At 49.2% G+C, this 15859-nt stretch overlaps 7 protein-coding genes across 7 annotated transcripts; 2 read left to right on the top strand and 5 right to left on the bottom strand.

Annotated features, from left to right (window-relative positions):
• Window positions 1-1988: 1988 nt before the first annotated feature.
• Window positions 1989-3132, top strand: FIESC28_01796 (uncharacterized protein; the record flags this gene model as incomplete). Its single annotated transcript, XM_031155946.1, has 3 exons — window positions 1989-2859; window positions 2912-3035; window positions 3084-3132. The coding sequence occupies 3 exons, from the start codon at window positions 1989-1991 to the stop codon at window positions 3130-3132; spliced, it is 1044 nt and encodes a 347-aa protein (XP_031019950.1).
• A 179-nt stretch (window positions 3133-3311) lies between these two features.
• On the bottom strand, window positions 3312-4970 carry FIESC28_01795 (uncharacterized protein; the record flags this gene model as incomplete). The annotated part of the gene is made up of 4 exons (XM_031155945.1): window positions 3312-3818; window positions 3863-4401; window positions 4451-4564; window positions 4616-4970. 4 exons carry the CDS (start codon window positions 4968-4970, stop codon window positions 3312-3314), a joined length of 1515 nt encoding a protein of 504 aa, XP_031019949.1.
• A 1036-nt stretch (window positions 4971-6006) lies between these two features.
• On the bottom strand, window positions 6007-6951 carry FIESC28_01794 (uncharacterized protein; the record flags this gene model as incomplete). Its single annotated transcript, XM_031155944.1, has 1 exon — window positions 6007-6951. One exon carries the CDS (start codon window positions 6949-6951, stop codon window positions 6007-6009), a length of 945 nt encoding a protein of 314 aa, XP_031019948.1.
• A 1040-nt stretch (window positions 6952-7991) lies between these two features.
• On the bottom strand, window positions 7992-8702 carry FIESC28_01793 (uncharacterized protein; the record flags this gene model as incomplete). The annotated part of the gene is made up of 3 exons (XM_031155943.1): window positions 7992-8529; window positions 8582-8616; window positions 8661-8702. The coding sequence occupies 3 exons, from the start codon at window positions 8700-8702 to the stop codon at window positions 7992-7994; spliced, it is 615 nt and encodes a 204-aa protein (XP_031019947.1).
• Window positions 8703-9224: 522 nt separating this feature from the next.
• FIESC28_01792 (uncharacterized protein) lies at window positions 9225-10748 on the bottom strand (the record flags this gene model as incomplete). Its single annotated transcript, XM_031155942.1, has 3 exons — window positions 9225-9255; window positions 9305-10277; window positions 10325-10748. The coding sequence occupies 3 exons, from the start codon at window positions 10746-10748 to the stop codon at window positions 9225-9227; spliced, it is 1428 nt and encodes a 475-aa protein (XP_031019946.1).
• Window positions 10749-12190: 1442 nt separating this feature from the next.
• FIESC28_01791 (uncharacterized protein) lies at window positions 12191-13152 on the top strand (the record flags this gene model as incomplete). The annotated part of the gene is made up of 3 exons (XM_031155941.1): window positions 12191-12249; window positions 12306-12447; window positions 12502-13152. 3 exons carry the CDS (start codon window positions 12191-12193, stop codon window positions 13150-13152), a joined length of 852 nt encoding a protein of 283 aa, XP_031019945.1.
• A 182-nt stretch (window positions 13153-13334) lies between these two features.
• On the bottom strand, window positions 13335-15181 carry FIESC28_01790 (uncharacterized protein; the record flags this gene model as incomplete). Its single annotated transcript, XM_031155940.1, has 2 exons — window positions 13335-14728; window positions 14776-15181. 2 exons carry the CDS (start codon window positions 15179-15181, stop codon window positions 13335-13337), a joined length of 1800 nt encoding a protein of 599 aa, XP_031019944.1.
• Window positions 15182-15859: the final 678 nt, after the last annotated feature.

The following is a 15859-nucleotide window of genomic DNA, read 5'->3' as shown; positions in this document are numbered from 1 at the left end:
AGATGAGGAATCAATCACTTTGAACCCAACGATCAAGAGGAATGATCTTGGACCAAGGAAATACCACGAGCGTGGCGACGCTTTTACAAACACAAGAAAGAGAAGGGATACCTTTGCAAACATCCAAGGAGGAGGAGGAGGGATGTTTTCCTTGGTGATAACGCAAGAAAGAGGAGGGAGACTCCTTTGCAAACACAAGAGATGGGAATTCTTTGGTGAAATAATTGATGGACAAGACCAGGATTGCATGGGAATTGGAATGGCGGCGATTGTGGGCTCATAAGAGTCGGTTTTCGAAATAACAGGGCGACATAAAAGAGGCATGGGATTGTACTCTTGGTACTCAAGCTGAGATTTGCTCTCAGAACACCCCAGGCGAGCCCTCATCTTGTTGGCCTTGTCATAGCATCGGCGTTGTTATCTGTAGGCTTTTCACTTTTTTCTTTTTTTCGATTCTTACCATAGGACTTTTTAGTGTGTAGCATCAATACTTGGTCGCATCTGAATAACTCTCAATTGCGTGTGATGGTATCGCAATGGGTGACTCTCAATTATGCGCGATGGATAACTCTCAATCCACTGCCTGTGTCGTGGAAATGTTGACCCTCAACCTGCTTGTGATAGATTGCATTAGGCTTGCACTGATGTGATACTTTGTGGAGTTGTGAAGGATTCGCCTTGTCTCGGGTCCTTCATGCACGCTATTTATCGCCCAGATACGACACATCACGAAATTCCCACATGTTTTTTTGCCATGGGGATCCCCATCGCGCCGTTCCGCTGCGCGCTGCGCCGCATGTCGACTAGGGGTTGGTTGTGATATCACTGCATGACATAGTGGTTCTCTGTGGATTAAATGACTTTTCTTTGCCTGTTATCATCTCTGCTTGATGAGAAGAATACCCGTATCTACATATGGGATTTGGAATAATTACTCTGAATGTGATGTTGGTAGGTAGGTCGGTCTGCGGTCCAGAACATAACTCGCAAGGGGGCCACGAGGCAAAAAAAGAGAGAATCCACCCGGGGAACAAGGGTCATTTAATGACGTGAACAATTGGAGATTGTTTGAAGGTACATGCGATCCGCTATTAGAGGGGGGCGGAATGTTACATTGTCTGATGAATTGAGCGATAAAAGAAAGGGGATATGGTAAAGATTGGTTAGTAATGGAGTCGCTGTTGGTTGTAGTGAATGGAAGGTTGACGGTAGGGTATGTTGGTTGTAAGGAGTTAGGTTACAGTATGGATGTTAGTTGGAGATCACCTCGTGGGAACAGGGCGGAAAAGAGAGGCCGTGCAGGGTCATGGAACGGACAGTAAAATGAGACGAGTCTGGGTCTCGGTTTGCCATGTGTTTTGTTTATCTCTATCTCACGCGTCATATCATATCATAGGAGGTGGAGGAGGAATGGAGATCTGAACTAGCTTATTCTTAGATCAGATGAAGATGAAGCCACTAGTCTAGTCAAGTCAGGAACGTAAGAACTTAAGAAGCTTCTTTTTTTAGAGGAAGAGGCTTGCGGAGAACGGCGAAGGCGAAGGCAAAAGTATTTGGAAGCTTCCATATCTACCTTCTCTAGACTAATCAACTTGGAGTAATGAATTCATCAATGTTTGTTCAAGCTAAACCAGGTGAAGCCAAACCCTGGACCCTACCTTAGTTCCATCGCCCAAAAAACCCATCCTCCACACCTCCCTCCACTTTCTACCTGTTCACTGTAACTTGACATGCCATCCTGTCCCAACGTCGTCTCGTCGTCTTTTCTCTTTTCTCCTCCTCCTTTTCTTTACTTTAATCCCTCTTTCTTTCGCTCTTTGGCCATGGCCTCTTATCTTCAATTCTCTGCCACGCGTCTCATCTCTCGATAGCCAAAAAGCATAAACACACGTCCGTTCGCCGTCGATCCCCCCGTCCCGCAAGCGAGATACTCGAAATAAATGGCCCGCTACAACGATCATTCTCCTATAACCGCATCATCTGAGAATATGGCCAAACGGAACGATACAAGCAAGTGGCTCAGCGGTCCCGTGGAGGATGTCAGTCCTGCCGAAGACTCGGACTTTAGCGATACGACTTCTAATTACTCTACGATATCCGAAGACGCGCTTCCCCTTATTCACGAGTACGGTCATACATATCATGGCTCAGGCCAGCTCCTTACGCCGAATGATGCGTCGGAAGCGCATCGTTTGACCGTTCAGCATGAGCTTTACCAGATGTGTCTTGACGGCGGGCTTGTCGACGCCAAGTTACCCCTCGATCAATACACCATAGAAGAACCGTTCGAGATACTGGATATTGGCGCTGGAAGTGGTGTGTGGGCTTGCGATATGGCCAAACGATATCCCCAAGTCAATATTCTGGGAATTGATCTCAGCAGCGCCCTTCTCCCCGAAGACGTTCCTCCAAACGTAACGTTCGAAATCGCCGACGCCACAGATCCCTGGCCCACACGCACCTACGACTTCATCCACATGCGCAGTTTGGCAGGTGGCGGCGTGCGCGACTGGGATGCCCTCCTCACCGAAGCATACTCGCATCTGAAACCGGGCGGCCAGCTCGAAATCACAGAGATACGGCCGCACTTTTTCGATGTTGATCCCGAACAGGCTGATCTGCCTACACAGGGAAAACCAGAGATTGGTGCAGCGTGTATAGAGTACGAAACAGTTTTCGTAAAGACGTGCATCAACCTAGGCATCGACTGCGATCCGATCCCCAGAGTGCCAAGTTGGTTATCGAAATTGGGGGCAGAGGTTATTAGGGAGCGCGTGGACTGGTTGCCGATTCAGAATTGGGGGAGTGATCCTGTTACGCAGCAGAAGCGCAAGGCTCTAGCTGAGATGGTTGAGTGCGGTAAGTTTGCGTCATGATATGGCATGTGAAAGAACAGCGCTGATTTATACAGGGATAGAGAATTGGACGTTGAGATTATTTGGTCTTGGAGGATGGGAGGAGAAAGCTACGAGGGCTTTGCTTGATCGCGTTAAAGGCGAGATGCAAGATCCTATGCTGCGCAGTTTAGCTAAAGTGTAAGTCTTGATTTGGTTCGGTTCTGATATGCAAGCTAACATGGACAGAACATTCGTTACTGCGAGAAAGGGATTGGGCAATGGGAAGCATACATAATAGAGGGTCATGCATATAGCGGAGTTTTGGGATCATTAAACGGCGCCGGAGGATGCATTGGGTATGGGATTGGTCGGAAGATGGATAGGAAGCATAGCATTATGGTATTTAATATTTATATGTATTCTAGATCAAACAAAGAGAAAAGTGGTATCAAAAATGTTCTTTGATTACGTCCCTCAACCATCATGAGCTTGACCAACACCAGACGACGGCAGCTTAACAGCAAAAAGCATACCAGTCGTAACCATCGCCAACAAACCAACCACAACAAACGGCAATCCCATCCAAGATCCACCCATTTCTATACCCTTGGCCAAGAACCAGCTCATAGCTGGTGCTGTAAGACCCATCATCACTTCAATGAGCGACACAGTCGTGTTCAGTGTGGCGATGGTATGAGGTTCAACTAAAGCATTGAGCAAAGCTCTGCTGAGCGCGACAAATGAGTTGCCGATGCTGACGATGATGAGAGATATGACGAATAGCCATGGTGTTCCGGCTATGCCCATGAGTAATAATCCGACTGCCATGATTGTGATGGAGATGCGCGAGAGGAGTAGATCTCTTGCGATGGGACGGGACTTGTAGCGACGAGATTTGTTGAGAGAATCGGATGTTACGGGTAGGATGATAAGATAGCATACCACCGTAGCAATGATTCCAATCGTCGATATATATGTAGCCTGTTCCCGTTAGTCATTGAAGTAGATCGTAGTAGGCGACTTACCTTTGACCAAGACCAGTTAAACCTCTTCGACATGTATTGCAGCAACGGACCCGTAAGAGTAATCCTCGTAGGATAAAACAGCGCAACAGCAAACATAAGCATCATAATGCTCTTGGAAGCAAAAATAAACCTCCAAACATGCTGCATATCATTCTTGATACTAAACCAAGCTTGCTTCAAAACACCACTCTTACCCAACTGCTCACTTTCATGTCGTTCATCATCCTTTCTTCGGAGGTGCATGGTCTCCGGAATGAGAAGAATACACAGCGTTCCAAAGACCATGAACCCAAAACCGATCCACATCGATAACCAAGGATCATACTGCAATAGCCATGCGGATATGGGGTTGAAGATGACGTTGAAGATTAGAACTAGGGCGACGAGACGGAAGAACATGTCTGTTCTTTCTTCGACGGGGACCACGTCTGCTACGATGGTGTAGACCATTGCGACGGCCATTTGGCCTCCGCCTCCGATGAGGAAGAATATACTGTCGCCTAAAACGGCCCAGATGGAGAAGATGTCGGGGAAGTGTACTAATCTTGTAAGTATGGGAGGTGATGGGGAGATGGGGGGAGTACTTACAAACCATCAACATCCAACACGTAGAAAGACAACAACCAAACATAGCCAGAAAAAGAACAAGGCGTCGACCATATTTATCCGCGACAATACCATACGGAAACTGCGTCAAGATCGCTATACCACATATCAGCACAAACCCAAATCCTCTCAATACTCTGTACTTACGAACTCCCATCTCAAAAGCCTGCTGCCAACCCTGCACCATAGCCAACGTCCCTTGCACAGGACTATCCTTGCATCGAAAATCTTCTATATCATAAGATCTGATGGCATGGTCTGGATAGTGTTTGCGACAAATGATATCCTCGATGATCTTTTTGGTTGGCGGGTTCATTATGAACTGGCTTACTTCTACCATGAGTAGTGCCAGCATGCAGAAGCCTAGGGCGCGTCGGCGGAAGGCTTTTGATGCGCCTTGTTGTATTGGTGAAGTATTGGGTAGAAGAGGTGATTCCTCTGTTCGCTCGATTTCATGGTTGCTTTCGACGTCATTGTCGCTATCATCTCGTCGCGTCGCCATGTTGAAGTTGAAATGAATGTCTTATCGCGATGAGTAAAATATCGCGACTCGACAGAGACTATCACAGCATATTAAAGAAACACAAGATTAAAGAAAGATAGAAAGATGAGACAGCAAAAGGAAAAGTGAAGCGCGCATCAAACAACAACGCAATCAAGCGTCGTCTCCTGGGAACTTTTGCGACACAAATCTTTGGAAGCGGATTGGTCTAGACTGCGGTGACGTCGCTTGCTTATTATTACCGGGAGGGATTACTCCGCCTTGTCTGCCAGAACCAAAGGATTGGGCCTAATCTACAGAGGTAGACCCTGTCTTGTCTTGATTGGGGTTCAATACGCAAGCAACACCACGTATTTTATCACGAGTTGATGACGACAATGGTTGCGAATAATACTTGTTTAAGCTTCTGCGTATGCTTCCCCCTCGCACTAATCTAGCCGTAGCGTTGGTGGGATCTGGGGAAGGTGATCAAGTGCCCGGAAGACCGAGGCTTGAATCGGCGATCCATTTAAATTGTCCGTATTTCGGTCCGGAGCGGAGTCTGTGATACCCATCGGAGCCGGTAAGCCACGAGCCAGCCAAGCAAGCCTCGTAGGGCTGCGAGACACTGTGTGACATGAGAGGTAAGACTACGTGCGCTCCTGGTGAAGCTCCATCCATACTAAAGAGCATTGAGCATCATGAAGAGAATGGACACGACGCTTGAGGTTGTGTTGTGTTGTGTGATGCAATCAGATCATCACGACGAGGCAGTCCATTCATATCTCTTGCTGTCAGGTAATTGGAGGCCGATACGCAGCCCCCAATCCTGCATGTTTACTCGCGTCGACTTATCAACGGCACCTGTTGGTAGCTATCAGCGACGAAGATCACGCCTATTCCAGCCGTACATCACGTATACCAGAACCTGACATCATTCACCAGTCATTAGCAGAAACCATTGATCAAATACATCGATACATAACATTATATTCTTCCCAACATTACCACATCTAAATATATACAAGAACAGTTCACCCAGCAGCTTCGCGGTCTTCTAAACCTGCTTAGCCTTACCAGGCTCACCACCATCGACACTGCAGACCTTGTTGCAAGTAGCTCCATCAACCCGTCCACTCAAAAGCTCAATCCACTGAATCTGCTGGTACGCAACACCGCCCTCAGGAATAGTACCAGTCCAAGTATCGCCATTACTCCAAGCATTGAACGTCAACGTCGCAGGGTCCTTGGGAACCTGGAAGCTGTTGCGCCAGAGCTCCTTGTCGTTGACGCGCCAGATTGTGGCATCGGGTGTCCAGTCGAGTGTGTGCTTGGCCCAGTCAGACCAGGTCAAACCGTCAGGCAGAGCAGCACCGAGATGAGCGCCTTCGACCTCGCCGCCGGCTTCGGTGTAGGAGGGCTGGTTGGTGTAGTGGATTACATTGCCGGGATCCTTGGTTAGGACTTCGATGTCGGCTTCTTGAACAGAGGCTAAGTCTTCGCCGGCGCGGTAGGTGAACATTGCTGTGCAAGCACCCGGCGAACCCTTTGTACGAGCGTACATGCGCATAGAAACAAACTGATGCTTAACCATGCTCTCAAACTCGGAAGCAGTCTGGAAACCATTGTGTCTCGCAGTTCGCATAGTCAACCAAGTATCACTACCAGGGCTCGCATCATTATTCTCCTCAATGTACAAATTGTTGAGGGTGTTTTGCATAGGAAAGTCCTTGTTGCCGTTGTTCCACTTCTGGGCGCCCCATGTCTTGGAGAACTCGGACTCCCAGTTGAAGTAGTCTGACGAAAAGCCGGCGTCGGCGTTGCCTTGGAGGCTGTCGATCAGGGCTGGGACACCGGCGTATTGGGAGAGGGAGCGGAAGTCGAAGAAGGAGTGGTCTTTGTAGTATTGACCCTCAGTCATGTAACAATCGCATGATGCATCCTGGGCGAGAGCCAGAGGAGCGACGGCGAGAAGGGAGGCGAGGATGGACTTGGTAGACATGATGGATGAGTTGATGAGTGAAGGTATTCAGACTAAGGATGCACTAGATCATCAACCTTTATATCTATCCCATTTCCCCTGCATGAATAGATGGACATATCTGATTGACCCATATACGCTTTACCAAAGTCCCAATAGCAATGTATTGTTTTCCCACGGTCTTGGACGCGATAGGTGCGATCAGCCTCTAAGGATCTGATACCCTGTCAAAGCAAAATTAAACTCATGGCGGGACCGTCGGGACGGCAGAGGTTGGATTGGGCTGTGGGAACTGAACCTTGCATATAGGGCGGATTTATTGCTCCTGAGAGCCAAGACTCAATTTTAAGATTCCGAGTAAGCTTGGATGTAACGGTGACGGTTTTAGCTGAGGCTTAGCTCAAGTTAGCTGGCGGGTAGGATTGGGCACTGCCTTATGTCGAGTCTTGGACAATGGGTATCTATCGCGTTTATATTAAGACAATGCTTTGTTGGACTACAACTGCAAAGTAGATATTAGAGAGCTAGGCATATGAGACCAAAGGTTGAGATTGCAAAGCTCGAGATCATCCAAGGCATCAATCATCAGCCCTGCAAGGCACTCCCAAGCCAACTAACCCATGCTCAATCAATCCTTGCACTCCTTTGACCGAATAGTATCTCATCCTCAAGTTCCATTCAAAGGATCGATACGCTCGGATCTAGAGTCAACGGTCTGGGAGTCAAACCCATGTCTTCCCTATAGCCCGCTAGGATCTCAATCCCTCGGGGCTAGGTTGGCGGTGGAGATATGGGGCAAAAACACCCAGTATAGCCTCGACACATCACGTCTGGATAGGCTTTTCCTTTTCTAGACAAATACTCGTAAGGATTCGGGATTGGTCAATGCTGGGGATATAGCGAGGTTGAGAGTATTTGGCTTTGTTTGGCATGGTGGATTGCATTCTCTCGACAACGGTAGCCTCTCACTATGACAATTGAGGCCATCACAGTGATGCTTCATCCTTCTCATACCCTGAGGGTTAGACTCCCATCCTACAGCCAGACTCTTCAACAACATCCTACAGTTTAAATCTCTGAGCCAGCAATATCCCCTCCGCAAGCGTTCCCACCCTCGCATCGATAACATGCCCTTCCTTCTCAAGCTTCACACACTCATCCCATAGCTCACTCAACTTAACCGTAAAAGTCTCAATAAACTCTCCATCCTCAAGCTCCGGCTTCGGCTCCTGATTCTCCTTGAGATTCATATCAACACTAACATGCACCATTTGAAGATTCGTGTTGCAGAACCCAGGATCGTTGAACATCATCGGTGAAGTTTCGGTGACGACGCCCACGTAGCCTGTTTCTTCCTTCAGTTCGCGAATTGCGCATTCTTCGGGTGTTTCGTTTTCGTCGATTAGACCGGCTGGTACTTCGATTACTACCTTATCCACAGGAGGGCGATATTGTTTTTGGAGGATGATGCTGGGACCGGAGGGATGTTCGAGGATGGCGACTATGCCTACGCCGTCGATTGTGGCTGTTGAAGGACGGGTTGAACGGGAGGCTGATTCCCAGGTTCTTTGGACGCCTTTTGCATCGTCGTAGTTGATTCTGTAAGGGTTAGAGTATTTGAATAAGTGAGTGAGGTGAGGTAAGGATTTACTTTTCGAGCTTGATCCAGCGGGCATCTTCCTCAGACTAAGATTGTTAGCGAGTGTAATTGAGGAGGGAGGTAGACTTACGAGGGGCTCGGTTGAGGAGACTTTGGCAGCGTAGATAGACATTTTGACAATTCACTTTGTGAGGAACTTGCTTAGTTGGGTTTTGTCGGTGGTTTATGTTTGAGAAGTCATGATAAGTCGATTGATGCAAAGGGCCGAAGTCGGTGTAGACGTCACGTAACCTACCCTGGGGCGTAGAGTTGCTGTTCACGAGTCGACTTGTAGAGCCTCTATTATTGGATGAAACGTTGACAAACAATTTTTGAAGCCGCATTATTGCTTTAGTGAGACATCTTTTCATCGCTCGTTTGCTCGTATTAGAAACGCCTGTGATGGTGATTCAAGCTCAATTGAACCAACATTTACTACGTGGGGTCAGCGATACCACTCACCTACACATTCACAAACAACGTTGACACAGATTAAGAAAGGCAAAGCTGCAAGGTATATTCATCCATAGGTAACTCTATCGTATGATCTCATCCACTTCGTTTACTCACTCATGCATATCTCATGCCATAGAATGCCCACAAGTACGCCCCGTATACCCGTACGTGAAAATTAAACATAACTCCCATAACCCAATCAAACAGTTTCGATGTATCGCTTCATTTCCCTGCACACAGTTAGTCACATTCAGACCCTCAAATCATTTTTGTACGTACCAATCAGTCACTGCCTCGTCAAATAGACGGACCTCATGTTCTCTCGTTCCACCAAAGTGCTCAACAAAATCATCACCAAAGACTTCTCGCGCAATACTATCCTTCGCCATGAAGCGCTGTGTAGCTTCCTTGAGGCTCTTTGCCAATCTCTCACCCTGATCAGCATCACCACCGACGTCTTGGCCCATGGCAAGAGGAGGAGTAGGAATTTCGAGCTTCTTCTCCACGCCGCGCCAGCCACAGCCTAGAATAGCGGCGAGGACAAGATGGGGGTTTGTGTCTGCGCCTGGAACGCGGACTTCGAATCGTGTCGCTGAGGGCTTGGGGCAGATGAGACGGATGGAAGCGGCGCGGTGCTCGAGACCCCACGATACAGTCACAGGAGCCCAGAAGTTCTCGACAAGACGCTTGTAGGAGTTGATCGTGGGTGCGAGGATGGGCATGATGTCAGGAAGACCGACAAGAATACCAGCCAAAAAGTGACGACCCATGTCAGAGAGATTGGCAATGTCGCCCCATTTAGCATTCTCGTCCTTTGTCTCGCGCGCAAAGAGGTTCTTGCCATCCTTATCAACAATCGAAACGTGCATATGTCCACTGTTTCCAGGAAGACCTTGCTTAGGCTTCGCCATGAAACAGGGTGTAATGCCGTACTTTGTGCTAACGCTCTTGACGACGTACTTGAACAGCGCAGCGCGATCAGCCATCTGGGCGATCTCACCGAATTCGAGCGCGGCTTCGAAGACGCCGGGGCCGGACTCGGTGTGCCAGCCCTCAATGTCGCAGGAGAACTTGGCGCATGTGTTGAAGACATCGTAGTAGTAGTCTTGGTTGTGGACGGGTCGGGTGAGGGAGTAGCCGAACATGCCCTCCGTTAGAGCGGGGAGTTGATGAGGGGGGTTTTCTTGGAGGTAGGCGGCGGTGGAAGACGATGACGAGTCGGGGGTTCTGAATTGGTAGAACTCATACTCGGCTGGAGATGTCAGATACGAAAACAAGAACTTTGGATACAATACATACCACCAGCCATAGCACCATAGCCATGCTCCTTAAGCTTATCAAGTTGGCTCTTGATCATACCACGCGGACAAGCACAGATAGGCTTCTGGGTATCCGGATCCAAAAAGTCAACCAAGAAAAGCGGCACGTTATCCTCCCAGGGAATGCGCCTAAACGTAGACAAATCGGGAATCGCGAGAAGATCATGGTAACCGTTCTCAGCATTTGAGATCTTTAGCTCGCGGACGTATGTGCGATCGTGCATGTCCCAGCCAAAAATGACAGAGCAAAAACCGAAGCCTGCCTCTGCGATTGACAGAAACTTCTTCTTAGAGACGAGCTTTCCGCGGAGGATGCCGTCGACGTCGACGCCTGCGAGTTTGACCATGTTGTCATTCTCGAGGACTTTGGGGAGGGTTTCGATGGTGAGGGGTTGTGAAGACATGTTTGCTGTGTAGAGAGCTTGTGAAGCTCAAGATGTCGACAAGGTGAAGAGTGGTTGGAGGAGAGGAACAAGGAATGAGGTATGACGAGGAGATGAGATATCACGAGGAATGGAAGGAGTAACCGTTGAAATGCCCCTGATAACTGCGCGGTAAAACGAGACTCGTGATATAGCTTCGCGGTCTAACGGGAGTGTTGAAGCTTCGCGGGGTTGTGGAGCTTTAATATCTCTCGCGATGCGCGCGGGACGGTTTGAAGTTTTGTTTAGATGCGGGGAGAGACGATACTACCAAGATTATCCGTACTTTGTATCCAAAGAGGGGGAAAGACAGAGTAAGACAAATCGGATATAATCAGGTTTGGCTGCATCGAGAAGGGAAAGCAAGACAGCGCGGCTACGATAAGAGAGTGTTTCCTTACGATAAGGGACGAGCTTCAGTGACGTAGGTGACCCAAAGTGGGAACATTCCAGGGAAGCTCTTCGGTGCGCGATGCGCTCTAGGACTAATTGAGTTGCAGAGCCGAGATATCCACTTACCATCTACAGAACATCACATTTCTTGAATAGCATCAGCTTCATTACCGCGCAACAAAGTCAATTTCCCCGCATCTGTCATCTTGAGCTTTGGCCAATATGGGGTTGATAGATAGATAGTGATGCGCGAGCCGCTTGATAACTACCTACAGTGTTGCTTATCTGGGTGAGCCGCGCAGTATCAAGTAGCCGCCTGAGGTTGGCTGTTGATGACCTCGTGACCATAGCCGACATCGCTTCTGACAGGGGTACTGCATGATACACCTGCAAGCCTTGAGATCTGACGTCCGAAAAAGGACCCTGAATCTGACTACTTTCCAGGATAAGGATAACAGATATTGAGGCCTTCGGTAGTTGGGCCGATGATCTTGGCTGAATTGATATATTGTGCATGTTATCACGATGACAGAAGATGACCACTGTAATAACAGAGGCTAAGTACCTACCGATGAATGGATCTCTTAACTGAGATACAGCTGATACCCATTCAATGTCCACCCCGCCAACGATAAGCTCCATCTCACGATAGAACGATCCATACAGTTTCTAGACCCATCAACTACTGTATTCTCTTTAATAATAGCCGCGATGACAGACCAACTAGAGCCGCCTACCGCCCCCTCCAAACAATTCCAGCACCTGTACTACCGCCGTTCTCGGAAATGGGACCCATGCCATGACCCGTTAGCTCTACCGCCTTCCATCACTCGTCTCGCGAGTCAAGAACAAGTCTAATCTTATCGGAGCTTCGAGAACGTCTGATGATAAGAAAGCTTAAGACCCCTCCTTCACCGCGTTCGCCCCTCCTTCCATCTTTCTGTATCTTCATCTTCATACACACTTGATACCCAGAACTTGTTCAATTCTCTTCTTCCTCTTCAGTCACATACACATACACTCCAATCACAATGTCTGCTCCTCGTGGTCGTCTTGCGGGCAAGAATGCCGTCATCACCGGCGCTGGCGGGTAAGTTCATGCACGCCTCCCCCAAAAATTTGTTTGCGCCATACTGACGATCTCAGTGGTATCGGTCTCGAAACCTCTATCCTCTTCGCCAAGGAGGGCGCTTCAATCCTCATGTCCGACATCTCCCAGCCTGCTCTTGAAAAGGCCGCCGCAAAGGTCAAGCAGCTCGTCCCCGATGCTCCCCGCGTCGAGATCCTGGTACGCCACTCCACATTCCTTCACCGATCGCAACACGCACTGACTCTGTTATAGAAAGTCGACGTCTCCAAGGAATCAGAGGTCCAGGCCATGATCGAGTCCCTCGACTCCTGGGGCGGTCTCGACGTCCTTTTCAACAACGCCGGTATCATGCACGCTCAGGATGACGACGCTGTCAACACCCCCGAGAACATCTGGGACCTCACCCAGAACATCAACGTCAAGGGAGTCTGGTTCGGCTGCAAGCATGCCGTTCTTTCTCTGCGCCGTCACAAGAAGTCCAAGGCTTCCATCATCAACACCGCTTCCGTCGTCGCTCTTGTCGGTGCTGCTACACCTCAGCTTGCCTACACTGCCAGCAAGGGCGCTGTCCTTGCTCTGACTCGTGAGCTCGCCATGGTTCACGCCCGTGAGGGATACCGCTTCAACAACCTTTGCCCTGCTCCTTTGAACACTCCTCTTCTTCAGGACTGGCTTGGTGATGACCAGGCTAAGCGACACCGTCGTGAGGTCCACTTCCCCATGGGACGATTCGGTGAGGCTGTTGAGCAGGCTCACGCTGTTGTTTTCCTGGCTAGTGACGAGTCGAGCTTTGTCAACGGTCATGATTTCGCTGTTGATGGTGGTATGACCAAGGGTTATGTCACTGCTGAGGGACCTGCGGCTCCTGCCCCTCAGAACAACGCCAGCAAGGACTCATTGTAAGGAATAGATTGTAAGAGGAGGATATGATATCTGTAGTAACGATTAGTATGAACCATAATGAAAGAAAGTCACATCACAAACAGTTCACAAGTGCGAGGATGTAACCTGGCTGAATGTAATAAATGTATTCGTAAAGTATTGATATACCCAAACTCCAGTACATGCTTTTCCTTCTCTTGACTCTAGTGAAACTGTCCCTCTGTGTTACCCTCACCCATACTCTTACTGCTCGAGCTTCCACTCTGGATAGCACCCAAGATACCATCAATGTAACTCGCGCCACTCCACTTCTGATGCGTCAAAACATCACACTTCAAATCCTTCTCCCTGCGCTGCACAATATCAACATAAGCCTTCATACCATCCTTCTTGAACTCGCGCGACAGCTCAGTAGTGATCGTAGCATTAGAATGCAGACCCGCCAGCGAAATAAGCTGCAGAACAAAACCCTCGCGCGCAATGTCCCAGATGAATGACTTGAGCGTCTCGTCTGTGAAACCGTGCGCCATCCAGTTAAATGAGGGGGAGAGGTTGTACACGAGACCCTTTCTGGGGTAAACTTCCCTCACGGCGCGGCCCAGCTTGGAAGCTACTTCGACGTTGGGGTCGCCTGTCTCGACCCAGAGGAGATCCGCGTAGGGACCGAATGCGAGGGCGCGCTTGGTAGCCGCTTGCATACCTGCGCGGTAGTGGTAGAAGCCTTCGCGGGTGCGGGGAACGTCCCAGTTGAAGTAGACGGGTTCCTTGGTATACTTGCTCGCGAGACCGCGACGGCGCGAAATGCCCATGTCATGGTCATTTTCTGTCTCGGCGAGGTACTCGTCGATCTTGGCTTGGTCAACACCCTCCTTCTTCATGTGCGCAACGGCAGCTTCGTCAAAGGTAACGAGTTTGGTGTTCTTGACCCATTGAGCCTCGAAAGCGTCGATTTCAGCGCCCACGGCACCCTTGGCTTCCATGGCCTGGATGGTTTCGGCGAGGGGCTCGATGGAGGAGTCTGCGACACCGAGGATGAACTCGTGATCGCGTACGTCAATAGCTGATGAGAGAAGCTTGCCTGACTCGGAGTCTGTTCGGGCAATAACGAGGTTCTCACAGCCCATGACATCCCACTGGAAGCGCGTGGCGACGAGACGGTTGATGTGCTCGCCGATAGGAACGAGGACCTTGCCAGCGAGATGGCCGCACTTCTTTCCACCATGGAGCTGATCCTCAAAGTGAACAGCCGCAGCACCGTTCTCGGCGAACAGCTTAGCGAGCTTAAGAACGGCAGACAGACCACCATGACCAGTATCACCATCAGCAATAATGGGTCGAAGATAGTCAACGTATGGAGTCTTTGTTCGGTCATCAGCGGTCATCTTGCGACGAAGATCCCACTGCTTTCGATCGTGCATGTTCTGCGCCTTTGCCAGACGCTGAACTTGGTTGGGAACGGTGTTGTATGGGTAATCGCCGAAGTCGGGGGAGACCTCGTTGGTGGAGGTAAGAAGGGACGAGCAAGCCCATCCTGAGATGTACAGGACTTCCTGGTGAGGAGCTTGCTGCGTCATCTGAACGGGATCAATTGCGCCCACTGGAGACTGTCAGTCGGGTATATCGGAAACGCATCGGAAAACGTACTCGTATGGATAGGTTCACCCTTAGCTTCACGCTCTCTGATCAAATTGAACAGCTTCTGCGCCATAACAGAGCTAGGATACTGAACTTTTTGGGTTCCACGCTTTGTCGCAACATCCTCAGCACTATACGGCCTCTTGATGCCCTTGTATCTAGGCGAAGCCCACCACGCCTCTATTTCCTTGACGGTAGCTTCATACAGCTTATCTTCTGCCTCACCAGGCTTTTGCGACTCTGGGAGTAGCTGGAAAGCGTCGGCGGGTTGGGTCGCGTGGGTGCTGAGGGAGGACATTCTTGCGACGGACGTGGAGGATATGGTGCGGATGGCGAGGAGGGGTGCGCAGCTTCTTGGTTTGAGAGAAGCTGAGATTAAGCGCTGGGAGGCCCTTGGGGATAATCTGCGTAGCATTTTGAGGGTTGTTTGGGTTGTGTAAAGAGGAAAGAAGGTGGTGGTTGTGAAGAGCTGGAGAGAATATGGTATGGGTGGAGTGGGTTTGGATGAATAATAAAGTCGAGCAGTCCGGATATTGATTTGCAGCCCGTGATAGCTCCAGCAATCAGCGCTGGATATAAACACCAACGAAACAATAACAAACAATGTATTGTCAGCTGTCAGAAGGAGAATATGCTATCTTGTGAATGTTAAGACCATTGCCATCTCGTCTATATCTATCTTGCAGGAAGTTAAGGCTTCACTCGATCACCGACCCCAACTTCGGTAACCGAGCAATCAACATTATTCTTTCCATTACTAAAACAGTACGGTATTCTAGGGGACTTGACAAAAACACTTACAAATTGGGGGTTCAGCACTTGACGTATTCCTGTCAGCAAAGACCTTGGTTAAAGAGAAGCATTACCGAAGGAATTGGCCAATGACAGAGCTCGTACGGTAAAGACGTGAGATGCTGATTGGCTGAGGTCAGACGTTTGAGCCGTGGAAGTAAGTCGGCGGTTCATGGCGGGTTTCCTCGGTTGTTGAACGCTTAACCGTCGAGTCCTTGTATCTTTTGTGCAACTGTTGTACAGAAGGAAGTGTCATTGTTAATTAAATGATTCTGTATACAGGTACATCTAGCTTTAATCT

Source organism: Fusarium coffeatum (assembly GCF_003316985.1).
Source record: "Fusarium coffeatum strain FIESC_28 chromosome Unknown BRIP53273_contig_41, whole genome shotgun sequence".
Taxonomy (NCBI): Eukaryota; Fungi; Ascomycota; class Sordariomycetes; order Hypocreales; family Nectriaceae; genus Fusarium; species Fusarium coffeatum.
Note: the sequence above shows the minus strand (reverse complement) of the source record. Positions and strands in the feature narration are given on the sequence as shown.